The 16082-nt window shown below is 42.2% G+C and overlaps 1 protein-coding gene across 1 annotated transcript in view; it reads right to left on the bottom strand.

Annotated features, from left to right (window-relative positions):
- Window positions 1–287: 287 nt before the first annotated feature.
- Window positions 288–16082, bottom strand: part of LOC121943648 (SH2B adapter protein 2) — a 34404-nt gene continuing 18609 nt past the window's right edge. Inside the window, exons 4-11 of the mRNA XM_042487223.1 lie at window positions 13783–14737; window positions 7871–7972; window positions 7597–7688; window positions 7150–7250; window positions 6890–7048; window positions 6585–6787; window positions 4685–4859; window positions 288–2754 (exon numbers count right to left, since the gene is read on the bottom strand). Of these exons, the coding sequence (XP_042343157.1) occupies window positions 2420–2754; window positions 4685–4859; window positions 6585–6787; window positions 6890–7048; window positions 7150–7250; window positions 7597–7688; window positions 7871–7972; window positions 13783–14706 (2091 nt within the window). The 5' untranslated portion in view covers window positions 14707–14737 and the 3' untranslated portion in view covers window positions 288–2419. The remainder of the gene's footprint in view (window positions 2755–4684; window positions 4860–6584; window positions 6788–6889; window positions 7049–7149; window positions 7251–7596; window positions 7689–7870; window positions 7973–13782; window positions 14738–16082) is intronic.

Raw genomic sequence — 16082 nt, 5'->3', positions numbered from 1 at the left:
CGCTTATGGAAAGAATGAGAGGACTGTTGCACTCTGACACCTGTACAATAAATGTGAAGCTACAACAAGCAGCTGGCTAATGTAGCTTTGCACAAAGACAGGAAACAGCTTGCTTGACTGTGTCCAAAAGTAACAAAACCCACCTATCAGCATCTCTTAAGCACACTAATACCCATATGTCTAATTTTCAAAGAAATTCAGAATTGATTTCTCATTTAACTCTCCTCAAAACCAGTTACTCACTGTGTGTTGAGCTGAATTTGTGAAGAAAACCTTTTTTTTGGCATGTCTCTAGAATGAACCAAAAATCCAAAAATGGCAAACAATTTCAATGATTTTAAATAAAAGGGGGACCATGTTTGACAACAGCAAATCTACATCAAAACAGCAGTTAACAAACTCTCACAAAACTCCTGCAGCATAATCCAAGTCTCATTTATCCAGTCGTATGCTCAGTACTTCACAAACACATACATTCTTGCCTAAACCTTAATGTTTAAAATACTTCCACACAAACAGTCTCATGCACTGATGAGTAGCGTGCCTGGGAAAGCCATGGATGTGTTTAAAGAGAACTGGATACAGTGATGAAGGCAGGCCCCCATTAATTCAAGAGTGCACGTAAATTTAGAACAAGTGAGTGCACACTTTTGCAAGATCAAGTGGATGAAATCCCGATAGTGAAACGAGTCATGTTTGGACTCAAAGCAGGGTCCGAACATACAAGCTTGCCCCAGTGCAATACAAGGTTTTAGCAAAAATGCATCCGCGTGTGAAATACTGAGCATTCAACTGGAGATGGATGTTGTGATGTGTTTTTTGCTGTTGTTTAATCCTCTCCCCCCTTATCTCAGTTCATCAAGAATTTTCTCAGTTTTTGGATTCTCTGTTCACCATGGTTTTATGCCAGAAAAGCAAGGTTTTCAATGCAAATTCAACATAACACGAGGTGAGTAACTGACATGAGAATACTCAAGTGTTGTTATGAATGTCTAGGAACATGGTATCAGTTCTTACAGTAACATGAGTATTTTATGGTGTGCATTGTATTTTTTCTTTCAAATTATCAACTTAAAAAGTTCTGTACTCTGTCAGCATAAAGTAAAGCAGCAATGTGTCATCTCCCTGTCCAAGCACGGTCATCTAGTACCCTTTACTGCCAGTATCATTCCAGTCCACACCAGGCCGCACAAACAGCACGCATTTCGCCATTGTTCTATAAAACAAGTCCCAAGTCCCCCCGATAGCCTAAATGCTGGATTTTGATAGAATAATATCTTCAAGGCATTACTTCAAAGTGAAATCCTATATTAACAGCATATCTAATCTACAGGTTATTGATATGATAAGCTTGGATACAGAACCAGCACCAGACGGAGGGACCTCGAAAACCATGTTTTAGAAACACTACTGTAGCACACCGATCATTGAAAAATATTTGGACTCTAATACACCACCACACACTCATAGAAGTAACCCGGTATGACAGCAAAATGGAAGTCACCCTGCCATATTCATACAGACTGAACTTTTTAAGCTGATCTGCAACACAACATATGACCATCAGTGTGTGTGCTAATGAAACTGTGAGGTGTCAGTATGCAGAGATATCCATGTTCAGTGTGTTTTAAGGAGAATAGGACTGGAAATGTATCACCTGCATTACATTTTTGGGCTTTTGTGATTATGAAAGATCTCAACACCATCCTCCCTGTCACTTCGGGCAACAGTCCGTTCAAGTCCAAGGTAATTGTCAGGCACTAAGACCCTTTAGGCTGTACACGTTTAAGAAAAACATCTCTGAGCTAACACTAACACACCCATGATTGCTGTACTGATGTTAGCGGAGACTAGCGGAGCAGGACTTTGTGGGGAAACCCTGCAGGGACAGTGAGGATATCCGGGACAGACTCAAAGCAGCTTTATAAACATTAATGGGATGCTCCCGGGAGCTTGGAGGAGCTCTGAGGGGAGGGACTGTTTCTTCAGGGTCACTTCAAACTTTCAATCCTACAGCGGGGCGGTGACACAGGCTCTGCTCCCAGGGAACTGTGGGTAAGGGTGAAGAGGAAGTGGTCAGATGAGATAAATCAAAGCCATATGACTCCACTGGATGACTTCCTTTTGCTTTTGCCGCCTACACTCATCTCACCCCGCTGGTCTCATCTTCATCTTAACATTTTCTTCCTTCTGGTTTCACTGTTAACTGACTTTCTGCGAAGCTGCAGAGCCTGAGGGATTCATCAGCACGGACACACCGCTCGCCACCTCCCTTCCCAAATCAGAGAAACAGGAAATTGCCTTGAAACAAAAACAAACGAACAAAACAATGGGTGATCCAGTGATTTGGACCGTTTTCATCGCCAGAGGAGAGTCCCATGTCATCTCCGACACAATGCTTAACCCTGCCCTGGGCCGTTTAGTAGAAAGAGTACTGATTCTCCACTGCCCGGGCCCGGCGAGTCCCGTCAGCATCGTGGTAGTCGTCAGATCCACCACTAGAGGCCTCCAGCAGGCGTTCAGAGCTGTTGCTCCGGCTCTGTAACCCTCCTCCCACTCCTCCTCCGGTACCTGGGTCACTGCGGGAGAGGGAGGGAAGGGCAGTGGGTGAGGAAGAGGTGCTGGAGGAGAGCGGGGCGTCAGGAGGGGGTCCTGCAGGCGCTGGGATTCCAGGAGGGTGGAGAGCAGGCTGGGCTGAATCTGTCCGGCAGCCTGCATCCCTGGGTGGGGTGGGGACTGGAGGCACAGTCACATCTGTAGCAGGTGGTTGGAAGAGAAGAGAAATAATTTTAAAGTAAAAAAGCTTGGTGATATAGATTAATCTGATGATATTTATTAGTTACACTAAAGAGCTGCTTGCAAAAGGCTCCTTCATAGAGCAGCATGTAAACACAGGCAGTGTGGGCCTCCTTTATTATGCTGTCTCTTGGTGGGCAATAACACCGACAACAGTGGTGCCAAAGACACGCCTGACCAGTGTATCAGTGAAGCCTTTTTACGCCCTGAATCAAACCCTCACTCTATGTAAGTATGTGTATGGGAGTGAGTGCTTGAGTGTGTGTAGGTCCAGCCTTGGGGTAAAACAGAGGGCCTCTTTGTGACCACCAGGGTGGGTTGGGGCCGCAGTCTCGGCCTGCATGCAAAACTCCAGCAGTATAATCGCCCCCTCACTCTCCTGTACAGGAGGGCATTCATCCCATGCCAGGAGAGCAGAGGGCAGGAGCAGTGTGAGGATGGAGGAGGGGGGCAGGTTCAGGGAGTTTTAGCTCTGCTTCCGCCGTCTATGAGGACAAACCTCTGCTATCCATCAACACCTCTGACTTTCTGGAAGTTTCTAATCACCCTCCATTATGCTTCAGTGACCGGAGGAGTGACTGTCAAGCTGAGACACTTCTTACTTTAAAACAACTTGCAAATTATTTCAAAGCTCTGCGAGTCTTTAGTCTAAATTTTTGCTTTTTTAGGCTTAAGAAACTGAATATGGATAACTGAGGCACTTTCAAAATGTCATTAAATGCTAAAACCTAGTAAAGCCATAACAGTATGGCAGTTGCACAGCATTATCCAGTGTTGGGTCATATTACACTGAAATGTAGTCAGTTACTGAATACAAATCACATGCCAGTTTTTTTTCATTACACATGTACAAATATTTCCAATGCAAATAAAATTGATTGTGCATATTCAGCATTTACAGTTTGTCAAATCAAACTACCTAAAATAGCTCTGGGACAAACCGCAGGTGTAGTGCTGTGTGTATTCTACAACATGGGGCATGCTTTCTCTTTTGTGTCCATTTTTGTTGCTGATGTTATCATGAAAAAAAGTTTCCTAATTGTTAAATTGCCAGATTTTAAAGACATAATCAAAAATGGAATCAAGTAATCCTTGTAACTATAATCCAATTACACAATCTTTCAAATGTCATCTGGGCTGATTATAGTTACTTATTTTTTTGGAATCTGATTATGTAACCCAGATCACATGAAATCCATTACAACCCTGACATTTTAAAACGGCAAATAAAAACCACCGCAAGCTACTTGTTATGGCAGACCAAGCAAAGCTTGGTAGCACCCAAAACCTTTGGTAATGAGTAAAAGTATTTTTTTATTTCTTATACATTCAACTTTTCATTTGCTGGAGGAAGGATGTGATAATTCTGTCTTTCAAATTTTACAAAGTCATTTAAATCTCAAACAATGTAATAAGTAGTGGTAGACCCACATATTGGCTAATATTAGCTTATTGTATATATATGGTGTCAGCCGTTAAGTAACAGAAAAATGTCCCACTCAGTAAATATTGGCATTAAAATCCTTTTCAAAAAATAGTCTGTGTCTATATAAAATATGACTATCAAGCACATTAGCATACTTTTTAAACTTTCAAATATAAAATTGGCCTCAAAAACCAGTATTGGCCAGATTATTTTAATCAGAAAAAGTAATCAGAGGTCAAATCAGCTAGAATATTTGAAAAAAAAAACATCTGTTTTGTAAGTTTAACTGAAGTCTGAATTTTTTTATCTTTCCCATACACCTGCTAATAGTAATGTCATAAGTAAGCATCTAATCCGAGCATAACGAACTGCAGAGTAGCAGGACAAGTGCAAATATAAAGCCTTTGTATATTGGCTTTTGTCAGATGGTGCACCAGCAGTTTGTGTTTCTGTGTTGTGTACCTGTGGTGGAGCTTCGCTGCACTTGTACATAGGAGCGTAATGTGATGTCAGCAGAGCCTCCAGATTCGAGGGGGATGGGGTGGGCGTGGAAATGTCTTAACATGTCCGACACGGTGTGGAACCACAAGTGGTGAACGTGGCACTGCCCGTTCTCATTCACTGACAAACGCAAGTGCTGGAGGGGAGAAGACGGGAAAAAGGGAGAGAGTTTAATGATTGAAAGGATAAAAGAGGAAGAGACGAATGGTAAAAATCAGGGATGGTAAAGAAAAAGACAGAAAAGTGCAGTGTGAGACTCAGGAACACAGAGTGACACAGAAAGACCGAGACAGAGGTCAGGACATTATCGGAGAGGCGTCTCGCTGTGGGAGCAGAGTGACAGAGTGCCAAGGCTGACACCAGAGGAAGAGGCTGCAGCTGACACTTCCTGAACACTGCCGGCTGGCAGGATGTGATGCGCATGGATCGTGTGACATAAGAGAGCACAAAACGTTGACATTAGTTCATCTTCTCCAGGGCCTGAACAACTATTACAACTCAGGCTGCTGTGAGCTGCAACCCAAAATGTCACGAGAACAGACATGAGAAAGTTAAACCACAGCTGGGCGGAGTCATTCATGTGTTCTAATGTAGAAAAAATAAATAAATTTAAACACACAGTTTACTGTTCACAAATTACATCTTTGATAACTGACTGTCGTGTAAAAAAGTAAATAAAGTAACATTTTAAAAATAATGGTTCAAGCTTCTCTTTTTTTCATATAATATCACTTTAACCCCCTGAGGACCAACATGGGCCCCTTTTTGTCTTTTTTAGGAGGGACAGAGGATCTTAATATGGGGACAGCAGGTCAGCAGTATAGTCACACAGTGGTGGTAAACATGATCTGAAAGCAGAAACCTGAAGATTAGGTCAAGATGCAGCTTAGTACTGTATGCCAAGTTTACTTAGTCATAAAAAGATAATTAACACTGTTTCTTGGTCAGACACATTTTCACACTTTGAAAGATTGTATATGAAGGCCATTCTCGTGCCCATTTTTGTCCCAGAAGTTATTGCGGCAATTTTTGGGTTGCTACCATATGTTACACAGTTTGGGTGCTAAATGCAGTCTTTTTTTTTTTTTTAAAGGGTCAGAAATCCCACCAAAATGCCACATTAAGACATCAAGACCTTGAGGAACACCATAGTCAAACCCATGCTGTGATATGGTATCAAAAACTTTTGACATTTGGAGATTTCTGTAGGAATTACAATCTTTCCAGCGACTGGACGGCGAGCACTTCTGTTCTAGAAACTGAGAGAAAACCCTTTAGTGTCAATATGTACCTGTGAAACCCAACTATGAATGCCCGTGGCTTGAGTTTGTGGCTGTAAACATTGGTTCATTTTATACAGTGAGGTCAAGTTTCAAAGAATGGTCTTACAACAAGAAAATGGGGGACTGACACCATCACACATGAATAAAATTGGGCTCATTAGAGCCGCGAGAGTTTCAGCTTTCCAGTCTTATCAAATTTATGCTATTACAAGAGCGCTGAGAGAACCCAGTATGAAGATGTATTCAAATTTTTAGAATAAACAAAAAATAGCATGCCACAGCCTCATCAAGATCATCAGCAGTCAATGCTTTTTTTTAATGGTTTAATGGCTGGTCAGACAAAGTGAGAAAAATGAAGGCACAAGCTTTGACTCTGGAAACTTCTAATCCGAATTTTGTGAATTTTGTATATTATTTTATAACCTGAAACTAAACTATCAGTACAATCACAACTAATAAAAATAACTGTTGCACCTCTAATCCATACATTTACAACGCACAACTCTCCCAGTCTCTCTTAGTGAATATGACTCCATCATATCACATAATGCTATTTCTCCTCTCTGTCATCGTCTCACCTTGGCTTTGCCCTGAAAGTTGAAGGTGAGGACGTACTCGCCCGGCCGCGTCTCACTCTGACGAATCACAAAGAGCCCGTGGCTTCTGGCCCCACCTGCAAGCACCAACTGAGCTGCACGTACGCGGGACAGCGTACCATGGAACCATGGGTAACCAGCCAGACTGGCATCGCCGTCTGACTCTTTTGCTCCTTCACTGCCACCTGAAAACAAATAAATGTTTTGGTTTTTTTTTCTATTTGTAACCTTTTTTTCAGTGTTTTTGAGTATTCATATGCTTTGATATTTAGTGTGTGTGTTATTACCTGCAGAGTTGGAGCCCTGGGCCTCGGGGGACTGGAGGAAGCGCTCTAAAGGCATGTGGGATGGGTGCTGGGTGAATGGGGGTTCCCTGCAACGGACTGAGGGGGCGCTGTAATGCTCTGCTGCTGTAGGACACGACCTCTCAGGAGCACGATACACACCTAAACACATTTTTTTATATTTTAACCCATGCATGTGGATGAAAAGATACTAATGTTATTTAACAGCTGCTGGAAAAAAACAGAGAACAGTCTTTGCTCACCCTCAGACAGCAGCTCACAGCTGCAAGAGGCCACCATGGAGCAGTCTTTGGAGGCCTGTCCGTGAGGACAAGATGCCAGCTCGATGTCATCGCCACTGTCACTGTACACAAGCAGGCGGGTCAGGAGAACCGCAAGAACATATACACATGCACACATACAAACATACAGAGTCCTAACACACGACTCTAACACACATCCTACAAACACGGACATAAATAATCTTTCTGTTTACGTCCTGAGCTGCACCGACAAACATCCCGTAACCAGCAAACTGAGCAGGAATGTCAGCGGTGTAAGCTCGCCCATGTTTGTGTGAAAGCAACCTGTCAAAAACTCCACTAATTTCATGATTAATGACTGTGTGTGTTTCCCCTCTCTCCCCCCTCTCTCCATCCTTCTCCTCTCTCCATCTTCAGCCAACAGCAAATATTTATCTGGTGGTTTACCCGGGGTCTATGCAGTCCTGGATGTCGGCGACCCAGGAGTTTTTCTGCAACGAGTCGATGGTTTCCAGGATGTACTCTCCCCCATTTTCCACCTATGGAAGCAGCCAAACACCGGGATCACACACTGAGCTCTGTTCAAAGGACCACATCAAGATACACAACAGGGCAGATCGGAGCGAGGCCACGTGCTAGCTCATTGTCCAACAATCTGCTTTTGTATGGAATCATATATGCGACAGGTGCAGTTGTGTTAGTGCAGTTGTGCAGTTTCTACCTTAAGAACAAAAGTGTTGTCCTTGTCAGGCATCTCCAGCGGCATGGTGGTCCTCACCTCCACAATGGCTGACAGAGGGATGCTCACTTTGGGCTTTGAGGACTGAAGTGAAAAAGAATAAAAGGTCACTTTTAACTAAACCGTAGAGCTGTTACAAATACCAGACATAAAGGCTTCATTGGGAAATATCTGATTAATCAAAACCTAGAGGGAAGATAAAAGATGAGATGACATTTTTTGAAACATCAGTTTTCAGTGGTTGTACTCAAAATAATGTGACAATTAGCCACTTTGTTAGCATGCACGTCACAGTCACATTAACCATGATAGCCAGGAAAAAGAATCACTTACAAGAAGCTGTTGGAGAAAAATTGAGCTTTTAAATACTGATTCGGAAATTCATTACCATGTCAAAAATCAAAGCTTCATAGTGTCAAAGCATTTGAGACAGTCCTACTAAACAGTGAAAAACAAATGTTGTTCTAAGAAGTAAATAAATAAAGGTAAAATAAATGTGGTTGGGACCACCACGAAGGCATAAGATCAATCTATGGGACTCAAAAAAAACCCTTAACAATTCTGCTGCTACACTATGTTATTTTCTGTGTCTGCATTTTTTAGATCTAATTGAACGACACCATTGATAAAGCGTATTAGCGGCATTTCTTAGTTAAACTATTGATAAATAATACTTAAGGATGTTTTATGCCTAACTGTACCTTTGCTTGTTGCCTAATTTCATTTTATCAGGAAAACTTAAGATTTGAAACCAACTTTAAGGGCTTTAGGGGAGCTACCTGTGCTTGCAAATCACAGTGGATCGAGAAATACATGTAAAATGGTACAAAGGTGTAAGTTTAACTGCAACATATCAAATGGTGTTTTGGTGGTCCAAATTTTAGTCATTAAACACATTATTTCACACATTCTGCTGACTTTTTTTACACATAAATTTGTGTCATTTATGCATCAATTTATGGTATTAATGTGTTACATTTTGTCAAATACAAGTCCGCTGCTACGTCATGTTTTTGCTGGGGGAAGACGAATGTGCATGTTCTAAATATTGAGGGGGTATGTGTCCCCTGCGTCCTCCCTTAACTCTTCATCTTTGAAAGGGTAACAACTTTTTTTTTTTTTTTTTGGTCAATATGTCTGCTTTAGAAAACAAAAAAACTGCATCACTCCCTTTGTGGTAACCTACTGTGATTTTCCACCAGTGTTATATCATCAAAGACCAAAATAAGTGATTATGAAGGCTCCAGAGTTAAATTAAATCCTTCATTACATCCTGTGGGAGGCGACTGCAACACTTGTTAAAGTTCAAAATTTATATTTTATGACAAAAACAACCTAAAGAGAGCGTTTAATTAGTGGTACAGGTTTAAATAGTACCACTTCACCCTCTGTCTTTAGTATGAAACACACCCAACTTTTCCTGAAACAATAATTAAGGGGCAGCAACATAGTCTGAATCATTAGCACAACCTCCGCAGCTGTAAACTACGCCCCCCTCTTCCCTGAGACTAAATAACTCTCAAATAGAATAAGGCCAACATTAAAAGAGTAGGTAAGCATTTACAAAACATCGCACAATCTGCAAAAATGACTCCACAGCTCAGTTTTTATGCAGTCTGTTAATTCTCGCTGCGTTTCTCAGCAATTTTTCCTGTTGATTGACTGTAACAAACATACAAGTTTACAAGAGGGTGAACACAGAAAACATCCTGGCCTCAGTTTGCCCTCTGCACAGAGCTGGATCCAGACGATAATCTTAACAGATCCAATGAGTGTGTTTGAGGCGGTGAGCTGTGTGTGTGTGTGTGTGTGTGTGTGTGTGTGTGTGTGTGTGTGTGTGTGTGTGTGTGCGTGCGTGCGTGCGTGCGTGCGTGCGTGCGTGCGTGTGTGTGTGTGTGTCAGGAGAGGCAGAAAGAGCGAGAAGGAGGCTGACTGATGGTCTGGCAGAGGCTTATCAGCTGATCTGTCTGGAGCAACACTGTTCTCATCTTGATCTGCCTGTGCAGCTGGCTGCCATCCACACCCACAATTCCTTTCTCTGGATCAGATGTCAAAAACCACTTCCTGTATTAAACCATTTGACAATTTCCTGTACCTCTCTGCTGCGGACAACAGAAGCCCAGTTACAGTGGGAACTGTCTGCTGAAATGTTTAGTTGGGGCATATCAGTCTTACAGGAAAGAAGTGTGGTGTTTGTTAGCGTGGTCTGTCTATATATTCATGTCATATATAGCTCCTTTCACAGTTCACATTAAATCAGGGAGACGGTAGTAAACCAGATATCATTACAGTGGATGAGAGCAGGACAGTAAAATTAGGTGTAACCTGCAGAGAATACAATGATACTGGTAGATGGCAATATTGTTAAAAGTTTAAATATGTTCACTTTTTCTCATCCTCGGCTTCAGAATTTAAAACCAGGACTCCACTATATCTTTATGTGACAAAAAGTTGTTTACTGCTATATTATATTATGCTCTGAATGTCGCAAATGTTCCCCTGCTAGTTGCTGACTGTGTCTGACTGCTGTTCGGTGCAGAGCTGGTAGTGAGCAGTTTAATAAGGGTTGGGTTTTTTTCGGAGAGAAAGGTCAGAGTTGACAGCAAAATTGGAGGAAATAAAACCAAGACAGTGAATAAAGTTCAGAGCTGGAGATTCCTTGTACATAATACATATCTACTGATATATCATTAATATAAAAAGTATTGATTAATGCAGCTTTGACAAAAAAATATGGAAAAACTATATTTGTAATGATCATAATTACATATTTAAAATTATTTTACAAAATTATTATAATTTGTTAGCACATTTTCCAGGTTTTTTCTTTCTTTTTTTAAAATCTTTTGTTGTTTTTTCTTTGTTTTTGCCAATTTTCAGGTGATTTTCTTGGATCTTTTTCAAATTTCTTCTTTGGTTGCTCATTGCCTTCTTCCCATGTTTTTGAAAAAAAAACAAGCCAATTTGCTCAGGTTTCAAACAGGATGTAAATCTCACAGGTGAAGATTTTAAAACCTGGACAAATAAAACCAAAACTGACTGCATGGTCAAATGACCTACCCTCCAGGTAAGTAACAAAATGACCCTATAAAAAAAGCAAACAACTCAAACCAAACGAGAGCCAAGGGAGTTTTGAGAGTATGCCAAAAAATGCTCAAAATGTGCCAATTGCTCAGATAAAAGTAGCCACTGTTTGGTTGTTCTGGACATGTAGTATTGCATTTTTATATTTGTGAAGGACAGTGCAGGCTCTGGCATATACACAAACCACATTATTTTTTTCCTTCTGTAAATACAGATAACATCCAAGATTGTAAAAACATCCATAGTGATGAGTTTTCTTTTCATTTGGGCCAGTTCATTCACAAAACAACAATCAAATCATGACAGCAAACAGCAAAAATAGCCCCAAAAAATACATTACTAGAAGCTTTTAATATTTTCTTAGAGCTGCTCATGATAATAAACACTTCTTACTTCTGTTACAGCTACTGTCAGTATTTAGTTATTTCACGTGACTTCAGGAGGTGCGAAGCAGAGCTCGTCTCCTGGCCTGCTGCTGTGTCATAATGCAGGCAGTTAGTGTGCTGCAGTGTGCTGCCACACCGAGCAGCCGGCAGATTGATGGCCCTGACAGGGACGGAGCCACAGCCAGTCAGCCCTGAGCAGGCAGGGGAGAGATTTTATGAGTCAGTTTATCTTTCCAACTCTGTTGACGCTGCACTGTTATGATTTGTAAGACCTGAATAAGACGGCAGTGATAAAACAAGTCACAGTGTCTGCAGGGCAGGCCTGTCGAGATGTGTGTGTTTAATTAATGTGTCACTTCAGCTGTAACCGCTGCTCTGAGGTTTCCTCTAATCTTGGCTGATAATAATTTTCACACGTGTGTACGTTAATAGAAAGTAACAGATTATTAAGCACATTTATTTAGTTTTACTTTATATGTTCCCCTTGTGGCTCTCTGTCTGAGTTTGGCAGAGTGTTTGAGTGACTCACAAAAACTATTTCGGTTACTATTTTCAGTTTGTCACTGCAGCCAAAGGAACCAATCAATATTTATTTTTTGCACATGAAAGGAAATCTTTGCGAACCGCTCCCTCTTACAGAAATCGATGTTACAGCTTCCTCTCTCACTCTTACACACATGGAGTCTCCGGTTCTCAGCTCCTTCTTGCCCCTCCCACGCTTGCCTCCCACCTGTCCTTACCCCTCTCCCCCTCTCGCCCTCTCCACAGGCTTATCCCCACATTCCCACCAGCCATGATCAAAGGACAGAGGCAGATTTACACACACTCAGCTGCACAGCCTCATGGCCTCCTTAAGGTCATGGGCAATGATCTGGAAATCCCATATAGACAAATGCAAAGTGTGCATGCAAGTGAGTGTGTGTTTCGACTTCCCTCACGGTCAGAGAGGTTGGATTATCAGGCTGGATTTTTATCTGAGATTCATAATGGGCTGCAACTGATAATTATTCTAAATAAATTAATAATGTTTCAATTGTTTTTTTCAATCAATCTTTAAGTAAATTATTTGATTAGACTTGTCTTGTAGACGTGGAAATGCACTTGTCCTCTTCCTTTTAAACACTGGCTAGGCATAATGACTTCCTAACCTGGAAAAAAACTTTGTTATGACAGAAGTGGCTCTGGTGAAAAGTTTAACAAGATTTAAGGATCATTTCAAAATACTAGTGTGTCATATATATGGGGACATATTGGCAGGAATGGAATACATTACAATATAAAAAGCATGTTGTCTTTAGTGTTTAATTGCTTGAAAATAGCAACTGTTGTGTTTTCCTTATTTTAGAATGAGCCGTTATATCTAAATAACAGAGTTTCCCACACATTCATGTGCCTCCACAAATAGATTTTCTATTATTGGATTGTCCTTCATTGGACTATCATTAGGAGTGCTGTTGGAACGTATATACTGTTCAGCTGCACCGCACTCTCAGAGTGCATAGCATACTGTTGTCACAGACGGAGCAGTAGAAAACTAGGTGCAGTCAAAGTGAAACTTATTTGACCTGTCCATTATGCTGACCAGCTCTGACTGGATTAACTGATCAGTTATCCATGGCCAGAATCAAACTGCTGCTAAGAGATAAAAGTGAATCATGATGAATTTCACCTGCACTGCATTCACGAACTGGCAAAAACATCCAAATTTAGAGGGGAGGCACAGAATTATTTTTTTAAAAAAAGGGACACACGCAAACAACATTTTAAAAAAATAAATAAATTGAAGTTTGCTGACACCATTATGCCCACTCACCCTCTCTGTGGTTATCGGCCTGCAGTGAAAGTGTCCTGAATGTCTGGATCTCAAGTTATTGGAGAAAAAAGGTGACCACACATTTGCATGTGTTGGGACGAGCCACCCACTGCAACAGTATTGGAAATACATGATTTTTAATATGAAGCTGCTGTATTCTGTGTTTTATCATTTTAAATCACCCAGTCTATTAGTTTTGGAGAGGAGACCTCTGCAGATAGTTTGGCTCAAGGTGAAAACCTTCCAAATGTCTGGATCTGATAAAGGTTAGCACACATTAACTTATTAGAGAAAAAAGGTTAGCACACAACAGCATGTGACAGAGGGGCTGCACATCTGCGAGATGTCAAACAGTGTTGGAGAAACACTGATTTGTAACATGACATTACTTTATTCAGTGTTTTTAGCAGTTTTTACCATCTGGTCTGTTTGTTTGGAGAGGCAGAGACATCTATGGATAGTGGGCTCTCGGTAAAAAAGGCGGGGGTGCAAGAAAAGATATAAACTTTTTATTTTTGTCTATTAAATTATCCATTAACCAACTATTCATTTTAGCATAAGATCCCTGTTTTCTGCCTCATTCTCCTCCATGTCTGCGTGTGTTTCTGTACCTTTGGTGGTACGTAGAACTCCAGCAGGAACCTCTCGCCTCCTTCGTCCCTCTTCGTCTTCCTCAGCAGCAGGCGGCACTTCTGCCACTGAGCAGCACCCATACAGTTTGTGTCGTCAGCCACCATGTACCTCAACGCTCCCTCCCTCTGGATCTCCAGCATCTCAGCCTTGTGCCCCTGGGAGCCCCGGGGAAGCCGCAGCTTTTGGGACCATTTCTCTCCCCCTACAGCCTCCCCTCCTCCTCCTCCACCTCCCCCTCCTCCCCCGTTAGCCCTCCTGGCTCCAGAGGGGCCGTCAGGTTCAGGGGAAGCCCGTCTGTGCCACATCTCCTTCACCCCATCCACCACACACAGGCTCATGTTCCTCAGGGAGAAGCCCTTCTTGAAGCGAGCCTTTGGGTGACTAACCGACACGTCCTCTGAGCTGCGGGATTGTCCCAGAGCAGACACCTTGTGGGTTGGTTGGGGGCCTCGGGAGGCGGTGGTGCCGCTACCTCCCCCATCTATCCCTCCCCCTCCACTGTCCATGCTGTCCAGGGATTCACTTGAAGCCCCGGCGTCCTTGCGTCTCTGGTAAAGGTCGTGACCGTAGGACAGCGGGCAGCCCTGGATTCCCAGGAAAGGAACGATGCTGTACTTTGGTGCTGCGTTGGAGCCGTCCTCCCCCGGCGAGGACGCCTGGTTCTCTCGGGCCTGGGTCAGCGCTGCAGAGAAGCACTCCAGGAAGTGGTGGGCAAAGTGTTGGGAGAAGCTGGCATCGGCACCGGGCGAGTCGTAGCAGGGGTTCTCCAACAGGAAGCGCTGGAACTTGTCAGCAAAGTCTGCAGCAGAGGCTCGAGCATGGAGCTCACAGAACTCTCGCCAGTCTGGCAGTGGGCACGAGGAGGAGAGCTCCGGGCTACCGGGCACCACCGCTCCGTTCATCACTGGGCCATGCCAACCCACCGAGGAGAGGCTGCAGAGGAGGAGAACACAGTGTTAATGTGGATGTAGCGTGGATTTGTGTAACTCTTGGCTTTGGATCAGACGCACAACAGTTGTGGAACAGCCTGCACGTGTGATGGTGCAGAGAATAAAAGATGTGTGAATGAAGCAGACTGCTGAACCAGCATGTGTTTGTCATTGTAATATTTTTTACCAAATGATATGAAAAATGCAGTCCTCCATTGCAAATTTTCTGTTATGCAACAAAAACACGCAAGAGTTTTACTTTCTTTTCTGTCAAAATTACTTAGTTTCACCACAAAATCCCATCCCCCACTCCCAAATTTCAGTATTATAATATAAAATGTGCAACTTAACTGAACCAAGATTTTAGAACTACGAGATGAACCCACAACAAAAATACATTCAATGTTTTCTTGATAATACAAGCTTGTTTTCAGCTTTGTGATAATTCAGTTTTGAGATAATCCACTTTTTGGAGAAGTTTCTACAACCAGTAAGACAATTTAAAGGGATAGTTCCATTTTTTTAAAAGAGGGGCTGCGTGGGGTACTTTTTCATAGTCAGTGCATCGCCTACAGAAGGTGTCAGTTGGCATGCCCTCAGTTTGGAGAAGCAGACAGGGGTCCGTCACAGAAGCTGAGCAATGCACTGCTGTGGATGGGGGTCATTAAAAAAACATATTTTGGCCACCTAAAAAAAGTCTCACCCAAAAGATATAAGTGTACACTATATTAAAAATATTTCCACTGCTTTACCATTCTGTCCTGAGAATAAAGTTCATTCCCACGGGGAAGCTGTTAGCAGCTTCAGTTTTCCATCTAAGCTCTCTCTAAAGCCACCAGACTCCATTAACAAAAATAATTTTAGCTCACTGAACATGGCAGCTGCTGGTCTATCACTGCTTCATTAAGTTAGTTAGTTATTGTTATTGTGTGACTTTGTTGACACCGAACAAACCCTTTTAAACCCCGAATTCACACAATGACACAAAAAAAAAAAAAAAAATGAGGCAGCAGTAGACTAGCAGCTCCTGTATTCAGGGATATTAAATCAAAGTTTTACTCAGTGGAGACCGGCTGTGAGGAGAGCGATACAACAGCTTCAGTTAACTCTGTCTGAGAGTAAGGTAAAGCATTGAAGATATTCAAAACATACATTCTGAATACAAACTGATATTAGGACTTTTTTTAGGTGGCTAAACTAGGTTTTGTTGCTTACCCCTTCACAGTAGCACATTGCTTATACTCCATGTCAGACTCCAGTCTGCTACTCCAAACAGGGGCGTGCCGACTGACATCTACTGTGTAATACACCAGCTATGGATATGTACCTCATACAACCCCACTTTAAAA

This window comes from Plectropomus leopardus, chromosome 5 (assembly GCF_008729295.1).
Source record: "Plectropomus leopardus isolate mb chromosome 5, YSFRI_Pleo_2.0, whole genome shotgun sequence".
NCBI lineage: Eukaryota > Metazoa > Chordata > Actinopteri > Perciformes > Serranidae > Plectropomus > Plectropomus leopardus.
This window is presented reverse-complemented; position numbering and strand designations above follow the sequence as displayed.